Source organism: Sus scrofa, chromosome 13 (assembly GCF_054392235.1).
Source record: "Sus scrofa isolate SSC_HxYL_T2T_F1_AM1 chromosome 13, Sscrofa_HxYL_maternal_Yorkshire_Landrace_v2.0, whole genome shotgun sequence".
NCBI classification, from domain to species: domain Eukaryota; kingdom Metazoa; phylum Chordata; class Mammalia; order Artiodactyla; family Suidae; genus Sus; species Sus scrofa.
The window spans coordinates 80,765,267-80,789,266 of NC_139395.1; the positions used below are offsets into that span (position 1 = coordinate 80,765,267).

Sequence of the window (24,000 nt, forward strand, 5' to 3'; positions counted from 1 at the left end):
TTGCCATCTGGAGCCGCAGCGCCAGCGGCCACAGTGAAGGCGCGAGCAGTGAGAGCGCACGCAGGACTAGAGGGAGTACAGCCGCCACCACCGCGGCACATGGGCCGACTCTGCCGCTGCCGCCTCCCCTAGCAGCCCCGGTGTCCCCAATCTTGCAGCCTCCCGCAGCTTCGGCCACCCGACCAGCCATGTCTCTCAGCGGAGCTTCTGAGCGCAGCGTCCCGGCCACCAAGATTGAAATTACCGTATCCTGCCGGTGAGCGGGCCACTCTTGGGAGGGCTTGGTCACTGCCCCGGCACTACCCGGCTCTAGGGCTCAGTGCGGGCAGAGGCTAAACCTGGGGAGAGGGGCGGGGGGGAAGAAACAACATCTGGGGCTGGAAAATCGCGGATGCAGACTCAGGGGAGTTACTAGGAGACTCAGGAAGGGGGTTTATTTAAACAGCCCCCACCACGAAAGAGGACTCAGCCTGCAGGTTCTAGGGATGAGTCGCTGGAATCCAGTAGGATCTGGGCCCCGGGAAGACAAAGTTCTGGGGGCTATCCATCTTTCCTGAGCCCTTGGAGGCAGTGTGGACATGTAGGCATCCAGACCGCAGAGATACGGCTCTTGGGCTGAGATTTCCGGTGTTGTCCAGCGTGCTGACAACGCGGACCCCCAGCAGGGTGTAGTGATGGCAGAGGGAGGTGTGATTTGAGCCCATGCCTCTCAGGCGCCTGGTTCTGGGCATAGTCAAGACGATGGGCTCCAGGATGACCCACCCCTTGTTCGTCTGTTTGTTGCTTTCTCCAGGAACCTGCTGGACCTCGACACCTTCTCCAAGTCCGACCCCAGTAGGCGGCGCCAGGGCCAGGAGGGAGGGAACTTGGGGTCTGGGAGCGACTGAGGGGAGGAGAGGGGGTGCGGGCCAATTTGACGTCCTGCCCTCTCCGCCTCTGCTCCTGCCTGCAGTGGTGGTGCTGTACACGCAGAGCCGGGCCAGCCAGGAGTGGCGGGAGGTAAGTCCTAGAACCCTCGCCTGGTCCAGAACCTCCACGAGAAGTCATCTGCCCCCAAGCAGGCCCCGCGCTGACTCTCCGCTCCTTATTCAGTTCGGACGGACCGAGGTGATCGATAACACGCTGAATCCAGACTTTGTGCGCAAATTCGTCCTTGACTATTTCTTTGAGGAAAAGCAAAACCTGCGCTTCGATGTGTGAGCCCCGCCCAGAAATCTGGCTTGGACCCCACCCCCACCCCCAGGCCCAGATTTATTGCTCTCTTTGAAGAGCTCCACTCAAGCCTCAGCCCCGCCCTCAAGGCTAGGTTAGCCCTGCCCTTAGGTCAGATCCAACCCAGTTCATTGCCCACACTCTGCTCCCTAATTTGGCTCCACCTCTGCCTACATCCAGCCTCTGACAGGACTCTGCCCCCAGCAGCAGACCCCAGGCTCCAACTCACCCCTCACCCTGACTCCTGCCCAAGAGAAATCCAAGTTGAATTCAGGGCCGAGGCCGCCCCTCCCTCCACCCACAATTATAACCAGGACTTGAAATCTGACCCCTTTTCCAGCCTCTCTCCCATCAGCCCTGCCCCACGTTGGTCCCACTCTCTTCCCAGGTACAATGTCGACTCCAAAACGAACATCTCCAAACCGGTGAGTGACTGTCCCCTCACAGGCTGGCCGGGCACAAAGGCAGCACTCAGTGTGTTAAATGACCTTCCTCAGAACCCTCCTACCCCTCAAACCCACCCTCCCTGCTTTCCTCATCTGTTCCTGCCTCAGTTTCCCTTCTGTGCCTCTTTCTCACTGCTCTTCTTCCTTTTCGACTGCCGCTGGGACCCTCAGAAGGTGAGGCTGAAGGGCGGCTGGGCAGGAACAGGGTTATGGTGTGTGAGAGGTGGAATGGCATCCTGGCTTAAAGTGATGGCAGAACCAAGAAAGGGCAGCTTGCCTGGGGACCCCTTCCCCTCCTTAAAAGCACAGACCAAGTGCTTCTGCTGCCTCCAGTCTCCATGGTCAGTGTAGCAACATCACCAGGACTGGACTGGGTCTCTGAGCCACCAGCCCCCTCCAGGCCTTGCTGACTCTGTATCCTGGTGCAGGATTTCCTGGGACAAGCGTTCCTGGCCCTGGGAGAGGTGATCGGAGGCCAGGGCAGCCGCGTAGAGCGACCCCTCACGTGAGCTCAACCGGAAGGCGGGAAGAGTGGGTCTCGAAAATCTCCTCATAAGGCCAGCTGACCCTGTATCAGTGGAGGTTGGGAGTCACCCTGGTCAGGAGCCTTCAGTGGCTCCCATCATCATCGTGGGAAAACCCAATCTCCAGGGTTTTTGCTTAAGTCATTCTCAGACCTGACATGTCTTCCCTCTCTCTCTTCCTTTTTTTCTAAATCTGATTCAACCTTTAAGGTCCCCTTGCAGGCCCTTTTCCAAGAAACTTCCCTCACTAAATCAAGTCCTCTGGAATTTCCCTTACATTCACTTACTAAATGTTTATTATTAGCATGTTTGTAAGCCATACCCTGTGTGAGGATCCATTCCACAAATACTACTGGGCACACTATGTCAGCCACTGTTCAAGGGGCTTGGGTTACAATGGTGAACAGAACAAATGTTCCTGTCCTCAGGGAGCTTATACTACGGAAGTGGGAGAAACAGTCCGAAATTGACATAATAAAGAAGTAAAATACATAATATATTAGAAGACATTAATTGTTGTGGGGAAAAGGCAAATTAGACTGGGATTAGAAGGACTGGAATTGCTGGGTGGGTGGGAGTTGCCAAATTTAACAGAATGACTGAGTAGGCCTCATGGAGAGGTAACTCCAAAGCAATGACCTGAAGGAAAGCAAGTGAGCCAGCTGTACAGATATGTGGAAGAGGAACATTCCAGGCAGAGAAAACTGCCAAGTGCAAAAGTCTGATACATTCAAAGAGCAGCAAGGAGGCCAGTGTAGGTGGAACAGGGTGAGCAGGGGGAAGAAAGGAGGAAGTGAGGTTAAAGGGTTCTCAGTTAGGGCCTTGTACCCACTGTAAGAACTTTAGCTTTTACTCTGAGTTGCAGCCACTGGAGAGTTCTGATCGGAGGAGTGACATGATCTGACTTGCCTTCAAATGAGGATGCTGGCTGCTGGGCTGAGATTAAACCTTGGGTGGACAAAAGTAGAAGCAGGGAGGTGTTACAGTGATCAGCGTGCTGGAGGTGAAGGAGGGGAGAAGTGGTCAGATTCTGGATATATCTTGAAGGTGGATCCAATGGACTCCTGACCATTTGAATATGGATGTGAGGAAACAAGGAGTCGAGGATGACTTTGGCCTGAACATATGAAAGGATGGATTTGCCATAAACTGAGATGATCTTGAAAAAAGAAAAAAAAAAAGTGAGGGAGTTCTCTGATGGCCTAGTAGGTTGAGGCTCTTCTGTTCTCACCACTTTGGCTCTGGTTGCTGCTGTGTGGTGTATGTTTGATCCCTAGCCCAGGAATCCCCACATGCTGCCTGAGTGGCAAAGAAAAAAAAAAAAAAAAAAAAGAGAGAGAGAACCTGAAATAAATGTTGCAACTCTCATTAAAAAAAAAAAAAAGTGAGAGAGTGGTAATGTGGGGGGAATTCAATTAGTATTTCAATCTGACATGTTGAATTTCATATATGTAAATTTAATATATATGTATGTAATGTTTTTGGCCATGCCTGCAGCATCCGGAAGTTCCTGAGCCAGGGATCGAACTTGAGCCACAGCTGAGACCTAAGTCACTGTGGTGACAACACTGGATCCTTAACCTGCTGTACAACAAGGGAACCCCTTGAATTTCATAATTTGTATTAGATGTTTGAGTGGACATATCAAATAGGCAATAAGAAATATGAATCTTAGATGCTCTTTAAGGACATGAAATTCAATGAGATGACTAAAGAAGGGAGGAGAGAGAACAAGAAGATCAAAGACCAAAACTCCATGAGTTGGAACCAGGAAGGGAGACTGAGAAGGAGTATTGTTGAAATGGGAGGATAACTGAGAGAAGGTGGTATTGTCCTGGAAAGGACACGTATCAAGAATGATGAGATTCTATCAAAATGCTGCTGCAGTTCAGGTAAGATGAGGATTGGGAATTGGCCATGGATTTAGAAATGTGAAGGTCACTGGTGACTCTGACAAACAGAGTTTTGAAGGAGAGGTGGGAATGACAGCCTGGTTGGGGTAGTTTAGAAGAGAACGGAAGAGAGGAATGGGAATTAGGAATCTTTCAGATGATTTTGCTACAAAGAGATGAGAAAAGGAGGGGTGGCTGAAGTGAGAGGTGAAGTCAAGAATAGGTTTGTAAGAAGAGTTCCTGTTGTGGCTCAGCAGATTAAGAACCTGACTAGTATCCATGAGGATGAGGGTTCAATCCCTGGCCTTGCTCAGTGGGTTAAGGATTCGGAGTTGCCATGAGCTATGGTGTAGGTCCCAGACGCAGCTTGGATCCTGTGTTGCTGTGGCTGGGGCTGTGGCATACAGAAGAATGTTTGTAACTTTGTAACATCAGAAAAATGATACCACATTTGTATGCTAATGGGAATGATTCAATAGAAACTGAAATTTTGACATAATAAAGAGTAGAGAGTTGCTGGAGTGATGTCCCTGTGCAGCCAAGACGGTGTGGAATGTAGCACATAGTGGAGGGATAAATAGGCACACGGATAGTCATTTATAGCAACAGTAGGAAGGCCTTCTGTGGGTGAAGATACTGGAGGCAGGGTAGGTGTGGCGGTAGGTCTGTGGACATTCTCTTCTGGTTGCTTCAGTTTTGTCAGTGAAGCACAAAACAAGGTCATTGGCTGAGAGTGAGGATGGAGGAGGAGGCCTTTTGGGTTGAGAAGAGAGGAGGAGGAGTGAACTGTCATCTCGGAACCGGAGAACGAAGGGACTCGGGATGTACAGCATGATTAAGGACTCTCTGGAGGTTTGGGGTCATGCATTTAAAATGAAACCAATCAGCATGAACGTGTGTTTCCCTCTGGCCATATTCAGCTGCACAGGTGCAGTATGGGTTAGGCAGAGCTGGATTTAACTAGGGCTGTGGTTCTGCCAAATAAGTATATAGAAGTGAAAGAAGGGCAAGGGAAAAGGAGTAGGATGCAAGGGAGTGATTATTATAATCCAGAGAGAGTGGAATTCACACTGGGTGAGGAGATGTGGGAGAACACTAAGGAGGCAAAGAACAGTGAGAAGGCAGTGGGATCAGTGCCTTGATTCTGGATGTGCAGAAAGCTAGGCTAGGAGTGCAGGTTGGCAGGCCCATATCACCAGGGTCCCTGACTACTCGGAGAACCAAGGCAAACGAGGGGTGGGTGTCCTGGTGTGCACTCTTCAAGCACATGGAAGTGTCCCTTCCTAGATCAAAAGGGAATAAGGGTTCACAGGTCTTTTTTATTTCACTCTTCACCGTCTTCAGGAAGCACAGCATCTCTGACCCAACAAACCAGCCATTTCGGCCTGGGTCTGGATGGAAATTCCTCTCCCTCATTTGGGACTGCTACATCATGCTCTACTTGCCTAATGACTTTGACACCCCACCTCTCCCTGGAAGCTCCCTGAAGGCAGGGTCTAGAAGATCTGGAAAGTGCCAGTTGGCCAGTTCACACCTAGCACAGTTCCTGGCATATAGCAGACACAGGGTCTGCTTTGAGAACCACCTTCATATCTTCCAAGTTCACCAACTGCTTTTTCTTCCATGCACTCATTCTGATCTCTTCACAACCCTGAGAGGTGGGCAAGATTCTCCTTACCTAGACAACCAGGGCCCCAAGAAAGGGAAAATAACTTGCCCAGAATTCTAAATACTAAGACTTTCCCATACTAGCATTACAAAATGTCCATGTAGGCTAGGTTAACCCCTTCGTTCCAGACTACAGACCCCTCCCTAAAGTCAGGTCCTTCCCCACCAGGAGCCACCTAGGTGAACACACTCAGGGGACAGTCAGTAAATGGCAAATTAAATCCCCAACCCACCCAATCCCAGACGGCCACCCCCATCCTTGTTTCCTACTCTCCCCACCTCACAAAGAGGCTTTTTCTGCTTCCAGGGGTGTACCAGGCAAGAAGTGTGGGACCATATTGCTGACTGCAGAGGAGCTTAGCAATTGCCGGGTCAGTAAGGCCACATGCTAGACCCAGAAGGCTCTCTTCTCTCCCCGGTTCCCTTTATGGGGTGTCTGAGTCTGTAGGCAATGTGAATGTCAATAGCCTAATTTCATCTCTAGGATATTGCCACCATGCAGCTTTGTGCAAACAAGCTGGACAAGAAGGACTTCTTTGGGAAATCAGACCCCTTCCTTGTGTTCTACAGGAGCAATGAGGATGGCACGTGAGTCACTGCCCTCACCGTGACTATGGGCCCATTAGGGCTCTTGGCTGGAGCATCTTAGACTTCACCAAGACCTAAGCCCAGAATTCACTTAAGGCAGCACTTATGAAACCCCAAGAGTATCAGGCCCCACTTCTGGGCTCAAAAGGCAGGTTCCAGTTCTCTTATCCTCTCCAGGTTTACCATCTGCCACAAGACAGAAGTTGTGAAAAACACGCTGAATCCTGTGTGGCAGCCCTTTAGCATCCCTGTGCGGGCATTATGCAATGGAGACTACGACAGGTATGCTCAGCACAAGCTAAGGAGTTAGGGGACAAGGGCGTGAGAGTGGAGTTCTTGGGCCACAGAATGAAAGCAGAAATGTCTTGAATAGTGTGGGAAGATCCTGCTCAGTGAGAAAGAGTTTTAGACATGGAGATGGGTGCACAGGGAAACAGATGGATAGCCTGCTTGGATGAATGGATGGATGGATGAAAGGGCAAATAAACAAATGAATGAGAAGAAATATGGATGGGTGGTCAGATAAGTACGTAAATTGGTAAATGGATAGATGAGTATTTGGATAGGTATATAAGAGGATGGGTGGGTGGGTAGAGGGGGAGATGGATGAATGGATAGCAGATGAATGGAAGAGTGAACTGATGGGTGGATTAGTGGATGGACAGATGGTGGGTGGATTAATGGATGGATGAGTAAAAGGATGAGAGGACAGACAGGTCTATGAGAGATTGGTGGATGGTTGGCAAGGCAGAGGGATGACTTGGAAAACATGAGGATAAACAGAATGACAGGTGGATTAACAGACAGATGAATGGATAGTAGAGAGGTGGATGGATTGGTGGATGAGTTAGTTAATGGATGAGTGTAAAGTAGGTGGATAGGCTGACCATATGAATTAACAAGTGGGGAATTTAAAGATAGATGGGTGGGTAGGAGGATGGATGAGCACATACATGGATGGCTATGCAGATGGATGGATGATCAGATGGACAAATGTCAGATGGTGTTTGGCAGGATAGATGAATGGAGAGACAGACAGATGCTTGTATGTATCCATGAGTCAGCGGAGTGCTGGATGTATAGTTAGATAGAGCTTAATAGGTAATTGGATTAGCAAATATATGGGTAAATAGGTGGCTAGATTGATGGATGGATGGTTGACCTGCTACACAGATCAATGGACATATGAGATGACTTAGGCATAGTAGTTAAGAACATGGTCTTTGGAACCAGGATGTCTGAACTTAAATCTCAGCTTAGTCATTTACTAGTTATGAACCTTAGTCAAGTTACTGTTTTTGTGCCTCACTTTCCTTATTCCAAAATGATAGGTAGTCCCCATTGTGGCTCAGTGGAAACAAACCCAACTAGTATCCATGAGGATGTGGGTTCAGTCTGTGGCCCCGCTCAGGGGGTTAAGGATCCGGTGCTACCACGAACTGTGGTGTAGGTTGCAGATACCACTAGGATCTGGCATGGCTGTGCCTGGGGTGTAGGCCAGCAGCTACAGCTCCGATTCAACCCCTAGCCTAGGCACTTCCATGTGCTGCAGGTACAGTTCTAAAAAGCAAAATAAATAGATAAATAATAGTTTTTACTTTATAAATTGGTTGTTAAATTAGACAATCTGAAAATGCTGAGAACCACATCTGGAATATAGCAAGACTCAATAAGTAGTAAAGAATAGTAATAGTAGTACAAACAGCAGCAGTAGTAGTAACAGCGATAATGGCAGTAGATAGCTGGGTACAGGCATGGACTGATGAACAGATAGAACAAAGGGGAGGAAGGTTATTAGAAGGACTTATGTGTGGATGGGAGGATGATTTGTGTGCAGTTGAGTGGGTGGGGGTGTCTCTGATTTATCATACACACCCAGCCTATGTTTATCTCCTGCATTTCAGAACAGTGAAAATTGACGTGTACGACTGGGACCGGGATGGAAGGTAGCAGTGCCCTGTATAGTACCACCTCCTCCTGTACTTAACCCAAACAATTCCCTGAAATACATAATACATTCACTAGGAATCCCACAGTAGCCTTGGGAGCCAGAAAGGGTAATGATAGATGCCAGGACCTTGGGTACAATTGATGCCCTCAGTTGTCTCTGATGCACTGTCTCTTCCCCTTAGCTTGGCCCCTCTTCTGGCCTGAACCCCAGTGTCCTGCAGCCCAAATAGAGGCAGGGGATAGTGGGCATAAAAGACTGGTTTCAGGGATGGCTCCAAGCCACGAGCAGCTGTTGCTCACCCACCCCTGGCCTTATTGTAGCCACGACTTCATCGGTGAGTTCACAACCAGCTACAGAGAGCTGAGCAAGGCCCAGAACCAGTTCACAGTGTATGAGGTGAGAGCTCCAGCCCTGCCTCCATCCTAGTGTGCCTAGTGTGGGGTTCCTTTCCTCTGTTTCCCATCAGCACTGTTATCTTCTTCACTTAGGTACTTAACCCTCGGAAGAAATGTAAGAAAAAGAAATATGTCAACTCGGGAACTGTGAGTACTCCGTAGGGCTCTGGCCTTCCCTGGATCCTTCTGTTTCTATCCCCACTGACAGACAAATGCTCAGGGTACGGGAAGGCTGTGAGCACAGGTTACATGGTAGAGTGAGGTTGCATACAAGGTGGCACTATTGAAGTTTTCTTTTTTTTTTCTTTCACCTAAGGAAATCTTTTTGATCGTTACTCTTCAGATTTTTTTTAAAAAAACCAAAGCTATATTTCCCAATTTAATATACTTTTGGAAATCCCAATATGTTCCTGACAGCTGGCCCTTCCAGAAATTGGACGGGTTGGATAAGGGTGTAGAATCAAGTGCCTCTTTCCCTTTTCCCACCCCAGCTACCCTTTCCAAAGTAGCAGAGCTGCCTCTTCTGTCCCACAGGTGACGCTGCTTTCCTTCTCTGTGGACTCTGAATTCACTTTTGTCGATTACATCAAGGGAGGGTGAGTCACAGGCCAAGCTCTGGGCCAAAAGCCTAGCAGTGAGTAACTCCCAGTTCTGAGCCTCAGTTTTACTCTTTATTAATGGTCAGGGTCCAGTGTGGTCATGAAGATAAAACTTTAAAACACCTGGCAGACCATAAAGTGCTCTGTAAAACACAGAGTGCTGCCCAGCTTAGTTCTCTTCACAAGACTACCTTTCAACTGTAGCTTCCAGTCCCTCCGGAGAGATGCCAGACTAGTGGTCTTCAATAACCTCACTGGGGCCCAGACAGAAGATATGGCTGGTAAAAGGGAGAGGCCAAGGAGAGAGAAAAGACAAGCTGACTGTAGGGGACATTCTGCCTGGTTTAGTGGAGGCAGGCAGACCTGGGAATGGTACTTTCTTCTCTAAACCTCATTCTTCACCAATGTAAAATGGAGATGAATATTACTACTTCAGGGTACTCTAGTAAAGGTTAAGTTGAATGATATATAATGTACTTGTTGCAGAGAAGGCATTTAATCCTGCTACCCAAAGTGTGTTCCATGGACCAGCAGCATCTGCTTCATTTGGGAGTTTGTTAGAAATGTAGAATCTCAGTCTCCACCCCGGCCATCCAAATCATAAATTGTATTTTAACACGATTCCCAGGTGATTTGTATGCATACTAGTGTTTGAGAAATCCTGGTGTAAGTATTAGTCCCTTATTTCTCAATCTATTTCCCCAACAGGACACAACTGAACTTCACAGTAGCCATTGATTTCACAGCTTCCAATGGTGAGGCATGGATGGGGGGATGGGGTGCAGAGGAATTCTAAAGAAGTCATTAGGGATTGGCCTGGATTCTGACCTGGGAACTTACCCAGGAAACCCAGGCTTGAGGCAAAGCCCAGCCAGGCTGATACTGGGGCAGAAGTGTTGTGAGGAGATTACTGAATGTAATGGTAGAAGCTAGAAGCGGGTACAGAAAAATAGAGTAAACAGGTCAAAGAAAGCTGAAAGGATAGATAGCTCAAGAAGTGGATGAGTAAATAAATGGATGAGAGAGAACAGGAGTGTAAGGAGAGATGGATAAATGGATAGAAAATGATGACTGAGTGGGTGGATAGATGAATAAACAGAGTGGGCAAATGGGTCACGGGTGAGTACAGTAGACTGGACAGGTGGATGCATGAAACGGTGTGTGGGTGGACAAATGGACAGATGTTTTTATTGGGGAAATAACAGGTATGTAGATAGGGGAATGGATGAGTGCACAGGTAGGTGGATACATATCAGGATAGACAGAGATGTGAATGAATGGGATGGGTAGGGATGGATGGATGGACAAAACAATATGGCTATGTGGATGGATGGGAAAGAAAGAGAAATGGCAGGTAGGCAAGTGAGCAGACGGATGAATAGATGCATAGATAGGTGGGTGGATAGTTGCATAAGAGAATGGAGAAGCAGATGGATAGAGATGAATAAGTAGATTGAAAGCGAGTTCCCCTGTGGTGCCGTGGGTTAAGGATATGTCACTGTCACTGCAGTGGCTCAGGTTTGACCCCTGACCCAGGAACTTCTGCATGCCATGGGCACAGCCAAGAAAGAAAGAGAAAGAGGGAGTTCCTGTCATGGCTCAGTAGCTAACGAATCTGACTAGGAACCATGAGGTTGCGGGTTCGATCCCTGGCCTTGCTCAGTGGGTTAACGATCCAGCATTGCCGTGAGCTGTGGTGTAGGTTGTAGACGCAGCTCAGATCCCACGTTGCTGTGGTTCTGGTATAGGCTGGTGGCTACAGCTCCGATTCAACCCTTATCCTGGGAACCTCTATATGCTGCGGGAGCGGTCCAAGAAATGGCAAATAGACAAAAAAAGAAAGAAAGAAAGGCAACTATGGCCAGTGGATGGGTGATTGGATGTATGAGTAGGTGGATGAGCTGATGGATAGAGAGGAGTTGGTGGATGGATAAATGAACACGTGGATGACTGGGTAAAATAATGAGGGAGCACATGGGAAAAGAGTGGATGAATGGATAGGTGGATGGATGCAAGAATGGACAGGTGAACAGACAGATGATCAAAGTGACCATGAGGAGGGGCTCATGTTTCCCTACAGGGAATCCCCTGCAGCCCACCTCCCTGCACTACATGAGTCCCTATCAGCTCAGCGCCTATGCCATGGCCCTCAAGGCAGTGGGAGAAATCATCCAGGACTATGACAGTGATAAACTCTTCCCAGCCTACGGCTTTGGGGCCAAGCTGCCTCCTGAGGGACGGATCTCCCATCAGTTCCCCCTGGTATGATATGGGCCAGAGTCTAGACTCCATGCCCTGGCATCTGGCCCACCTAAGTTTATACGATTCTTCACTTATGTTTCTTCTAAGGGTAAAGGACCTGCAGAGGAGCAGGAGCTAGGAAAGGATAGCAGAGCAGGGAGGGAAACAGGGCTGGAGCTTGGAGGGGAGCATGAGAGTAATGGAAAAAGGAAAGAGTGAGTTGGGGTCAGAGCAATCCTGGGCATACTGTGCATGGGCTCAGCCCAGGAGGGCCTCTTCCCTGACAGAACAACAATGACGAAGACCCCAACTGTGCGGGCATTGAGGGCGTGCTAGAGAGCTACTTCCAGAGCCTGCGCACAGTGCAGCTCTACGGGCCCACCTACTTCGCTCCTGTCATCAACCAGGTGGCCAGGTAAGCAAACTGGGTGGGGTTGGGAGGGATTAAGACAACCCAGACAATTTGCTGTGGCTCTGGCATAGGCTGGTGGCTACAGCTCCAATTCCACCCCTAGCCTGGGAACCTCCATATGCCACAGGAGCGGCCGAAGAAAACTCAAAAAAAGACAACCCAGACAGGGGACTGACTTCCCAAGGATTGTCAGGACCACTCTTCGGTGAATTTGGGCTTTAGGGAGAGGATAAAAGTTTCAGTATTGGCCAGGCTCTGGTATAAAGAGGTTTCATAATGTCTTATTTTGAGGTAGAAAGGATGTCAAAAAACTACCCCAGCCCTACTACCTGTGAACAACAACCCAGGCCTCAAGTTTAGGGAAGAGAGAAGGGCCTATGGAACAATGAAGAAGGCACAAGCTTTGGCATCAAAACTGAAAGTCATCCTGGGTCCACCCCTCACTTAACCATGTGACTTGAAGCAACTAAGCTTCTCTAAGCCTCCATTTCATTTCTGTAAATGGGTGTAATATTGGATAACAATAACACCTTCTTTGTATGGCTATTGGGAATTTAAAATTAGATAATAATAAAGAATGATTAGCACAGTGCCTGGCCCATAATAAGTGTCATAGTAGATTAAAATGATCCCAAGTGGTAGATTAAAGTATAGAAGACTAACTTCTAAAAGTAAAGAGTAACTTCAAATTTTCCAAATAAAGACATACAAAGAAAATCCAGCTCACTGATCAAATGATTTTATTTATTTTTATTTATTTATTTTTGGCTTTTTAGAGCCGTACCTGCAGCATATGGAAGTTCCCAGGCTAGGGATCAAATCAACAGCTACAGCATGAGGGGTCAAATCTGCTACTGGCCTACGCCACAGCCATAGCAACGCAGAATCTGAGCCATGTCTGCGATGTACACCACAGCTCACGGCAATGCCAGATCTTAACCCACTGAGTGAGTCCAGGGATCGAACACACAACCTCATAGTTCCCAGTCAGATTCATTTCCGCTGCACCACAACAGGAACTCCTCAAATGACTTTTTAATGCAAATAAAATAAAATGACTGAACTAAAACCAAATATGTCAATAAACCTAAATTAGATAAATTCACCTATTGAAAGATAGTTTCTCTGATTGCATAGAAAATAATAATAAGTAAACTGTACTATATGCTAAACAAAAGAGACTCATATAAAACAAAATACCTCAGAAAGGTGGAAAGTGGAAACATGAAACAAAAAAAGAGAATAAAAGTGGAAAAATTTCAAGGAGATTTATATTTCCAGAGACTCCTTTTTTCTCTAATAAAGATTAGTTTATTTTCTAAGTCAGAGTGAGGATAATAGTTTCTTTAATTATAAAAGCATAGGAAATGGTGTTCCCATCATGGCGCCGTGGAAACAAATCCGACCAGGAACCATGAGGTTGCAGGTTTGATCCCTGGCCTCCCTCGGTGGGTTAAGGATCCAGCAATGCCATGAGCTGTGGTGTAGGCCAGCAGCTGTAGCTCCGACTGGATCCCTGGCCTGGGAACCTCCATATGCCATGGGGTGTGGCCCTAAAAAAGGAAAAAATAAAATAAAAATAAAACTTAAAAAAAAAATCATAGGAAAAAATAAGAGCATAGGACTTCTCTTGTGGCTCAGCAGATTAAGGATGTGGCATGGTCACTGCAGCAGCCCTGGTCACTGCTGTGGTGTAGGTTCATTCCCTGGCCCGGAAACTTTTGCATGGTACAAGTGAGGCCAAAAAAGAAAAAAAAAGTAGCATAACATTGCCATAGAAAATCTCAAGGATGGAGGATTAAATAGGAAATCAACCAAAATACTGCCCATGGGAATATATATGTATATGTATTTCTCGCCGGTCTTTCCTTATACAACTATAATGGCAGTTGAGTTACAAGTTTCTTTTATTTTCTTTATTATTATTTTTTTGTCTTTTGTCTTTTTTTGGGGGGGGGGCCACACTCACAGCATATGGAGGTTCCCAGGCTAGGGGTCTAATCAGCTACGCCAGATTGAATCCACGTCTGCTACCTACACCACAGCTCATGGCAACGCCAGATCCTTAACCCACTGAGCGAGGCCAGGGATTGAACCCGCCATCTCATGGTACCTAGTTGGATTCGTTTCGGCTGTGCTATGATGTGGAACTATGAGTTGCAAGTTTCACTACTGATTTTTTCACTTAATAATGGAACCTGAGGTTGTTTTTTCTTTTTTCTTTTTTCTTTTTGGTCTTTTTAGGGCTGTACCCATGGCATATGGAAGTTCCAAGACTAGGAGTGGAATAGGAGCTGTAGCTGCTGGTCTATGCCACAGCCAGATCCTGAGCAAGGCCAGGGGTCAAACCCACATCCTCATGGATACTATTCAGGTTCGTTACCACTGAGCCAAGATGGGAACTCCTATTTTTTGTTTTATTAAACAGACTTCTTAAATATTATCTTGAGCAAATTCGTCATTCATTCATTCATTCAATAAACATTCAGTAAAAGGGAAAGTAGCATGAATGTGAGCTATGGAGCTAGACTAGTTACTATACCCCCTCTACCTCTTAACCAGCTGTAGGACTGTGGACAAGACTCTTAACCCCTGTGCCTGTTTCCTCAACTGTACATGGGCACACTAATATCCACATCACAGGGCTGTTGTGAGGACTAACTAAATTAATATTTGTCGAGTACTTAGAAGAGTGCCTGCCACATCATAAGTGCTATAGGTGTTAGCTCTATTACTGTTACTATTATTATCATTATTACTATTCAAAGGGCATCTGCGTTTGCTCAGTTCTCTGCTGGGGCACTGGAGACTCAGAGATGAATCAGTTCTAGTCTCTGCCCTTGGGAACTCCTGCCTTGGAGCAGGAGACAGAAATATAAATAAATCATTACCTTCTATAGGCCAGAGATTCCCAGACTTTTCCAGCAAGTTGCCTGTTGGCAAAGGCAAATGACTGCTTCCCTTAGGGGAATCTGGGGGCATAGCTGAAAGCAGCCAAGCTGAAAATGTCTTTGAAATCTCCATATTTAACTTAAAAATTAATGCAAGTTTTTCATTCTTCTACCATTGTGTCCATTTATGCTGTAATTTGGGGAGGAGGTGTTTTAAGTGTACTTAGAGTCATCTGGCTTTACCCATCAGATCATATAATAGAATGAATGCTCCAAGTATCCTGTGATCTTGAGTGCCCTTGAGCACATATGCTGGTACCACTAGGGGTGTGAGAACCCATTTGGAAGGGCAGAGAGACCATCTGAAAGGACCCAGGCAGCTCAGGCATGGAGAGGACTACTTGGCTGGGTGCAAAGGGTGAACTGGACTTTATCAGAGAAAGAGGTGCAGAGTAGTCCTGGCAGAAGGAGCCACTTGTGAAAAGTACAGAGGCATGAAAGGGTAGGCTCAATAAACAGTAAACAGTGCCAGAACATGCCACATATATAAGGACTGTACAAAGAGAAGGCCAGGACTGTAGATTGGAGGAATCAAGAGCTTAGGCTTTAGGCTTAGTTGGTCAAGTGGGGGCTTGGACCCAGGTTCACCACCCCTTGGGGATGCTACTCAATGTCTCCAAACTTCAGTTTTCTCATTTTAAAAATAGGAATAAAATAGGCGTTCCCGTCATGGCTCAATGGTTAACGAATCTGACTAGGAACCATGAGGTTGTGGGTTCAATCCCTGGCCTGGCTCAGTGGGTTAACGATCTCACGTTGCTGTGAGCTGTGGTGTAGGTCGAAGACACAGCTTGGATCCCACATTGCTGTGGCTCTGGCATAGACCAGTGGCTACAGCTCCAATTCGACCCCTAGCCTGGAAACCTCCATATGCCATGGGGAGCAGCCCTAGAAATGGCAAAAAGATAAATAAATAAATAAATAAAAATAGGAATAAAATATATGCCTACCTCATAGAATGGTGGTGAGAATTAAATGAGATCATGTATTTTAAGTATGCAGCTGGGATTTTGATGATCACAGATGACTCTTCATTGTTTCCTGCCCAGCAGCTAAGTGGGGCACAGACTGGCCTTCCCCAGCCAGTCCCCTGGCTCCAGGTCTAAATGGGAATGCCAGGTATCTGGCAGGGAGCCAAAGATGTACCTCCCATGCCCCAACTGCCCTGGCTCACAAATCCCTTCATGAGGGACCCCTGCCCACTGCTACAGCCCCGTCTTTCTGCTGTAGTCCTACCTGCACCTCCTAGAACATACTTCCTATGTTTGCACATGCCATTCCTTGTCTCTGGGACACTTCCCCTTTACCTTCCCATCCCCAACATCCCCACTCTCACCCCTGCCTGGATAATTCCTACTCATTCTTCAGGTCTTAGGTTAGACGTCATGTCCTCAAAGTCCTGACCTCAAAGCATCTTAGTGGTATAAGCATCCATCTCCCCCCAGAACAGTGATGCATGCTCAGTATCAAACTTGGTGCCTGACACTCCGCCAGTGTGCAATGACTATTTGCAAAATGAGTGAGTGACTGGAAGCAGTACCAGCCTAAGCCTCTGATGAGACAGCAGCCAAAATTCAGGAAGGGAGCTGGGGCTGCTAAGAAGGATCATGGCCCACCCTCACCCTGGGCAAAATGAACTATACCTATTTGTTTATTTTTATTTATTTTTATTATTTTTGCTTTTTTAGGGCTGCACCCATGGCATATGGATGTTCCCAGGCTAGGGGGTGGAATTGGAGCTATAGCCATCACCCTACACCACACCTTACAGCAAGGCCGGATCCCCAGCCCACTGAATAAGGCCAGGGGGTTGAATCCGCATCCTCATGGATACTAGTCGAATTCATTTCCACTGCACTGCAACTGAACTCCTATACCTATTTGAATCCTCCACTTTCACCATGCTTTCCTCTGATTTTTTTTTTTTTTTTTTTTTTTGTAACTACACGGGTTCCAATAGAACTTCCTGCACTGATGGAAATGTTCTGTATCTGTGATGTCCTCTATGGTAGTTACCAGCCACATATGGATAGTGAGCATTTGAAATGTTGCTAGGGTGAACAAGGAACTGAATGTTTAATTCTATTTAACTTAATTAATTTAAATTTCAATAGGAACTAGAGGCTAACTTACTGGATAGTGCATAGTGCAGCTCCATCTTTTCCAACCCACACAGGGCTTGAGATTGGAAGTCAAGAGATCAGGTCTGCCACAGCCTTTGTGCTCTCTGAGGTCTTTTTTTTTTCCTTATGTATACAATAAGGGGACTAGACGCAATGATTTCTAAAGTTCTTTTCTGATCAAAAAATCTTAGATTCAAAGACTGATGGTAAGAGAAGGAGAAGGAGCTCTGGAAGCAGCTGTTAGACTGGCAGAGGACCAGAAGCCTAGGCAGTGGGACGTGGTCAGCAGAGAGGAGAAGGGAGAGAAAGGGAGGAAAGGAGGCATTCAGCCTTTGGTCTTGCTTTTGCATAAAACCCAAAATCTTTCCAGGGCCCACAAAGCACTGCATGGTCTGGGGCCTGTCCCATCATGTGGTTCATTCTGCTTTCTTTACTTGCTTGGCTCCAGACAGGGTGGGCTTCCTCCAGTCCCATCGTGGGGCCTTTGTCCGTGGCTGTTCCGTCTACCTCGAATGACCCTCCCTTCCCTTAGCCTCTTCTCTTTCCTCCTCTCCTTCACCCTCAAACATTATTTTCTTTCCTTTTTTTTTTTTTTGTCTTTTCTTGGGCTGCACCTGCAGCATATGGAGATTCCCAGGCTAGGGGTCTAATCGGAGCTGTAGCCACCGGCCTACCCCACAGCCACAGCAACGTGGGATCCGAGCCACGTCTGTGAGCTACACCACAGCTCACGGCAACACTGGATCGTTAACCCACCGAGCAAGGCCAGGGATTGAACCCGAAACCTCATGTTTCCTAGTCGGATTCGTTAACCACAGAGCCATGACGGGAACTCCTCAAACCTTTTTTTTTTTTTTTTTTTTTTGTCTTTTTGCCATTTCTTGGGCTGCTCCTATGGCATATGGAGGTTCCCAGGCTAGGCGTCTAATCGGAGTTGTAGCCACCAGCCTATGCCAGAGCCACAGCAACACAGGATCCAAGCTGCGTCTGCAACCTACACCACAGCTCATGGTAATGCTGGATAGTTAACCCACTGAGCCAGGCCAGGTATTGAACCTGCAACCTCATGGTTCCTAGTCGGATTTGTTAACTACTGTGCCACGACGGGAACTCCAAACATTATTTTCTTAAAGAAGACTTCACTGTCCTTCTAGGCCATGTCACAATCCCCTACAAGACACAGTCATAGCAGTGTCTCTTTCTATCCCACTTATCACTGCAATTTTATAGCTATTTCTGTGATTCTTGAATCAGTGCCCCCCCCCCTTTGAAAAGACTGAGATGGACTTGTTTTTTCCTCACTGTGTACCTCCATTGCTTAACACAGTACCTACCATAGTAAGTGCTCTATAAATGTTCCTGGAGGGATGGCAGGTGGGGCAGGAGCCAGGTCTGGGGAAGGAGCCTGAGCTTCAGAAGCCCCAGCCCTTGCTACTGCTTACATGCTGGCTGTGGAAGTTTTAGGGATGGTGTGTTCCTTTGGCCTTTCTGGGATTTCAGCTGGATTCTGATCTTGGCCTCTCACCCAGGGCTGCAGCCAAGATCTCTGATGGTTCCCAGTACTATGTTCTGCTCATCATCACGGATGGGGTCATCTCTGACATGACACAGACCAAAGAGGCCATTGTCAGTGTGAGTCTGGGGAGGAGGGCTTGGTGGGGAGGGGGTCACTGTTAGTACTGTGAAGGGGTTGAGATTTTATCCTAATGCAAACTAATAATTTACCTTGCCAATTTCTTTTTTTTTTTTTTTCCCACTGTACAGCAAGGGGATCAAGTTATCCTTACATGTATACATTACAATTACATTTTTCCCCACCCTTTGTTCTGTTGCAACATGAGTATCTAGACAAAGTTCTCAATGCTATTCAGCAGGATCTCCTTGTAAATCTGTTCTAAGTTGTGTCTGATAAGCCCTAGCTCCCGATCCCTCCCACTCCCTCCCCCTCCCTCCCCCTCCCCCTCCCCCTCCCATCAGGCAGCCACAAGTCTCTTCTCCAAGTCCATGATTTTCTTTTCTTTTTTTTTTTTTTGTCTTTTTGCTATTTCTTTGGGCTGCTCCTGCAGCATATGGAGGTTCGCAGGCTAGGGGTCGAATCAGAGCTGTAGCCACTGGCCTACACCAGAGCCACAGCAATGCAGGATCCGAGCCGTGTCTGCAACCTACACCACAGCTCACGGCAACGCCGGATCGTTAACCCACTGAGCAAGGGCAGGGACCGAACCCGCAACCTCATGGTTCCTAGTCGGATTCATTAACCACTGTGCCACGACGGGAACTCCCATGATTTTCTTTTCTGAGGAGATGTTCATTTGTGCTGGATATTAGATTCCAGTTATAAGTGATATCATATGGTATTTGTCTTTGTCTTTCTGGCTCATTTCACTCAGTATGAGATTCTCTAGTTCCATCCATGTTGCTGCAAATGGAGTTATGTCATTCTTTTTTATGGCTGAGTAGTATTCCATTGTGTATATATACCACATCTTCCGAATCCAATCCTCTGTTGATGGACATTTGGGTTGTTTCCATGTCCTGGCTATTGTGAATAGTGCTGCAATGTACATGTGGGTGCATGTGTCTCTTTTAAGTAGAGTTTTGTCCGGATATATGCCCAAGAGTGGGATTGTGGGGTCATATGGAAGTTCTATGTATAGATTTCTATACCTTGCCAATTTCATGGATGCTGGCAGCAGATACAAGACTTCTGGATCAGAGACAAAGAACTTTGCTATTCCCAACAACAGCAGTAGCTCAACAATTAGCATTTTCTCTTATTCTGTAAGTCCCAAATCCCACAAGATGATGTGCAGAGGGCCAAATGGACCTGTACCCACAGTGGATTGCATTATAGAATAGAAACCCTGAGCTTAGGAAACCCAAGTCTTGTATAATGGGCAGTAAGCATGCCCTTTGTTCCAGTGTGAGACATTTTATCATACTGGACAGTAAAAAAACCTACCCTTTGCTCTAAAGGAAGACACTGTATCTTTCAAGGCTATTACATATTCAGACATCCTTGATAATCTGGCTCAATGGGAATCAGTGCTTCTACTTCTAAGATATGCAGAAACATCACACACAACATGCAGAATGGTCTGCCAATAGTCACCTCCCTTGTTACTGCTGCTCACCCCAACCATTTACTCTCTTTCCCTCACAGGCCTCCTCCCTGCCCATGTCTATTATTATTGTTGGTGTGGGACCAGCCATGTTTGAGGGTGAGTAAGATGTGGGGTGTCCATGAGTGGGACCATGAGCTGGGGGAAACAGAAGAGAACCTGGCCACCCAGGCCTGCCTCACAGAAATGATACTTCCTTCTTGGGGTTCCTGGGAAGATGCAATGCGTGGGAAGGCATAATTACTTCATTACAATCCCAGTATTTGTAGGACTTTGACACAACCATTAGGCCTTCTCATGATGACTCCACAGGGGAGCTAAGAGGGAGGGTGCAGCATGGGTTGGTGTGGGAAAGGCCAATCAGCTAAGGGGTGTCTTTTTTGCAGCAATGGAAGAGTTGGATGGCGATGACGTGCGCGTGTCCTCTAGGGGACGATATGCAGAGCGGGACATCGTTCAGGTAGACCTGACCAAGGAGAGGAATCATGGAGCCAAAAGGCATGGTGGGAGGGAGAGGCTAAGTTAGTAGACATTCCCTTCCTGACTTTTTAATCACCTACCCCCCCCAACCCTATCCCCTGCATTCTTTCAGCCTTCCTATATTCACTGAAGAAATTCTTTTTGAGAAAGAGGCAGGTTGCCACAGCCATTGTGGATTCATAGTATAGGAGATCCTCGAGGCTCCTGCTCTTTAGTAGAAGCAACCAATAATAATCACACAGCTAAACATCTCATTAGATTGTGATCAGTGCTCCAGAGGTACAGCAAATGCCACTATGAGAGCCTATAACAGGGACCTGATTGGGTACGGTAGTCAGGGAAGGCTTCTACAAGGAAATGGCATTTGAAATGAAACCTAAAGGAAAGTATAAGCATGATGGTAGAGAAGCAGCATGTGAGAAGGCTCTGAGGCCCTGGCCCAAGCATGGAGAAGGCAGGAGGCCAGGGTGGCAGGATCACAGTGAGTGAGGAGATGAGGAAGCCAAGGTCTTGCCAGTTAGGGTGAAGTTTGGGGCTTTGCTCTAAAAGAATTGGAAAGCTCTTGAAGGATTGTGCATAATGGAGTCAGATTTGCATTTAAAGACATGCAGAGGGAAGTTCCCATCTTGGCTCAGCAGTAATGAATCCAACTAGTATCCGTGATGACACAAATTCAATCCCTGGCCTTACTCACCATTAGCTCTGCTGTAGGTCACAGATGCGACTCAGAGCTGAAGTTGCTGTGGCTGTGGTGTAGGCAGGCAGCTACAGCTCCAATATGACCCCTAGCCTAAGAACTTCCGTATGCCACCAGTGCAGCCCTAAAAAGGCAAAAAAATAAAAATATAAAAAATAAAGACATGCAGAGGAGTTCCCATCATGGCTCAGTGGTAACAAACCCGACTACTATCCATAAGGACACAAATTTGATCCCTGGCCCTGTTCAGTGGGTTAGGGATCCGGCACTACTCTGAGCTGTGGTGGAGGTCACAGACTCGGCTTGGATTGCATGTTGCTGTGGCTGTGGTGTAGGCCAGCAGATGTAGTTCTCTTTCAACTCCTAGCCTGGGAACTTCCATATGCCACTGGTATGGCCCTAAAAAAGACAAAAATAAATAAGACATGGAGAGATGCTTCATGTAGGGTGGACTATGGCAAGGTGAGAAAGAAGCTGGTAGACCCATTAGTGAGGAAGCCTTTGAAATAGTAGAGGATATTTGGATGGGAATGGAAACAGTGAGGATGGAGAGAAGAAGCAAATTCAAAAGATTTAAGAAAAATTTACAGAAGTTGAAGATCTGATTAAATGGTGACAGGACATGAGGAAGGCTTCAAGGGTGATTCTCGGTTTTCTAGCTTGAGCAACGAGGTGAGTGATAGTCCCAAATTGGAGGAGGAGCAGATTTGGCAGAAAAGCCTATTATTCAGTTGTGAACACATTGAGCTCAAGGTATCTAAGACAACTGAAGGGAGATGTGATATGGGCAACTAAATATGTGTCTCTGGGCTTTAGAAGAGAGAATGGGAATGGATTATAAAGTTGGGAGTCATCAGGGAACTTTTTTTTGACAAGTATAGCTGATTTTCTTTCTTTCTTTCTTTCTTTCTTTCTTTTTTTTGTTTTTTTGTTTTTTTTGCCATTTCTTGGGCTGCTCTTGTGACACATGGAGGTTCCCAGGCAAGGGTTCTAATCAGAGCTGTAGCCACTGGCCTACACCACAGCCACAGCAACGCGGGATCCAAGCTGCACCTGCGACCTACACCACAGCTCACAGCAATGCCGGATCCTTAATCCACTCAGCTAGGCCAGGGACCGAACCTGCAACCTCGTGGTTCCTAGTCGGATTCGTTAACCACTGCACCATGACGGGAACTCCTAGCTGATTTTCAATATATTAGTTTCAGGTGTACATCATAGTGGTTCAGTGTTTTTAGTTTATACTCCATTAAAAGTTATTATAAGATAAAATCTATAATTCCTTGTGTTATACAATATAGCCTTGCTGCTTATCTATTTTATACATAGTAGTTTGTATCTCTTAATCCAGGGAACAGTTTTGTAAAGTCACAGAAGTATGAAATCACCCAGGAAGAGAATTGAGAGAAGGGAACAGATTTAAAGATCAGGTAGACCAAGAAGAATAGGAATGAAAAAGAAAAGCATCCCAGAAGGTAGGAGGAAATCTGGAAGAATGTCATGTATCAGGAGTGGTATGTCCAGGGAGATCATGGTCAAACATAGTGGAAAGCTAAAGAGGAGTCAGCAAGATGAGGACTGACAGTCATTGCCTGCTGGAGTTGGGAACGCAGTGTTGCTGACATCCTTAGCAACAGCAGTTTCAGCTGTTCAGCAGTAGACTGCATGAAGCCAAGCTGGAGTAGGTTGAGAGTGAATAGAAGATGGGGGGAAAATAAAGTGGGTGGGGAGAAAGCAAATGTAGAAAGCTCCTGAGGATAGGAGATAGTGTGATATTTGGAAAGAGATGTTAGGGGTCAATGAGGAAGCTTCCCTACTGCCCCTTTCCTTACTCCTCTCTCTTCTGGCCACTGCCCACATCTGATTGTCTGTCTGTGCTTGTTCCAGTTCGTCCCATTCCGAGACTATGTCGACCGGTCAGGGAACCAGGTGCTAAGCATGGCCCGACTAGCCAAGGATGTGCTGGCTGAGATCCCGGAGCAGCTACTGTCCTATATGCGCACCAGGGACATCCAGCCTCGCCCTCCACCACCTGCCAACCCCAGCCCAACGCCAGCTCCAGAGCAGCCCTGAGATCGCAACTATCCATTGCCTAGCAGTCTGCCGCCTGCCCACCTACTGCTTCTGCTGAAACCCAGAGGCACCTGGAACCCTGGACGTCACTGGGAGGCCAACTTGGAGGATTGGAGCTGGCTGATCAAGCCCTCTGCTCCCTCATCCAGAAGGGCCTAGCACTATCACCACCTCCCTGCCTTCATGCCAGTAATAAAGCTGATCTTTACTCCATGTCTGTCACATGGCTCTTGGGGAGGAGAGTGGGGGACCCAGGGCCTGAGGCCACACCAAGAAAAAGAGGGAGCCAAGGTCAGCCTCAGCTGTGGTTCATCCCCCTTTTTTTTTTCTTCCCCTTTTTAGGGCCAAACCCGAGGCATATGGAGGCTCCCAGGCTAGGGGTGTAATCGGAGCTACAGCTGCCAGCCTACACCACAACCACAGCAATGCGGGATCCGAGCCACGTCTGTGAGCTACACCACAGCTCACGACAACACTGGATCCTTAACCCACCGAGCAAGGCCAGGGATCAAACCCGCAACCTCATGGTTCCTAGTCAGATTCATTTTTACTGCGCCATGACGGGAACTCCCAGTTTATCCCCATTCTAACACACATTCATCTAACATTTCTTCAGATACTCTTCA

The 24,000-nt window shown here is 47.1% G+C and overlaps 1 protein-coding gene across 8 annotated transcripts; it reads left to right on the top strand.

Moving 5' to 3' along the window:
• Positions 1–32: 32 nt before the first annotated feature.
• On the top strand, positions 33–23,587 carry CPNE9 (copine family member 9). 8 transcript variants are annotated; one of them, XM_021069295.2, is made up of 21 exons: positions 33–256; positions 794–834; positions 953–999; positions 1,093–1,196; positions 1,601–1,637; positions 1,830–1,832; positions 2,087–2,163; positions 6,050–6,113; positions 6,227–6,330; positions 6,508–6,612; positions 8,235–8,276; positions 8,602–8,677; positions 8,770–8,823; positions 9,211–9,272; positions 9,984–10,030; positions 11,356–11,537; positions 11,804–11,931; positions 18,532–18,634; positions 20,166–20,223; positions 20,511–20,584; positions 23,189–23,587. In XM_021069295.2, the coding sequence occupies exons 1-21, from the start codon at positions 189–191 to the stop codon at positions 23,372–23,374; spliced, it is 1,662 nt and encodes a 553-aa protein (XP_020924954.1). In that variant the 5' UTR covers positions 33–188; the 3' UTR covers positions 23,375–23,587. The 8 variants fall into 8 exon arrangements, 6 of the variants coding, with proteins under 6 accessions (XP_020924954.1, XP_084845506.1, XP_084845507.1 ...); XM_084989380.1 differs by lacking the exon at positions 1,830–1,832 and having other exon boundaries at positions 20,511–20,645; XM_084989381.1 differs by lacking the exon at positions 1,830–1,832 and having other exon boundaries at positions 20,511–20,622.
• The last annotated feature ends 413 nt before the right edge of the window (positions 23,588–24,000 follow it).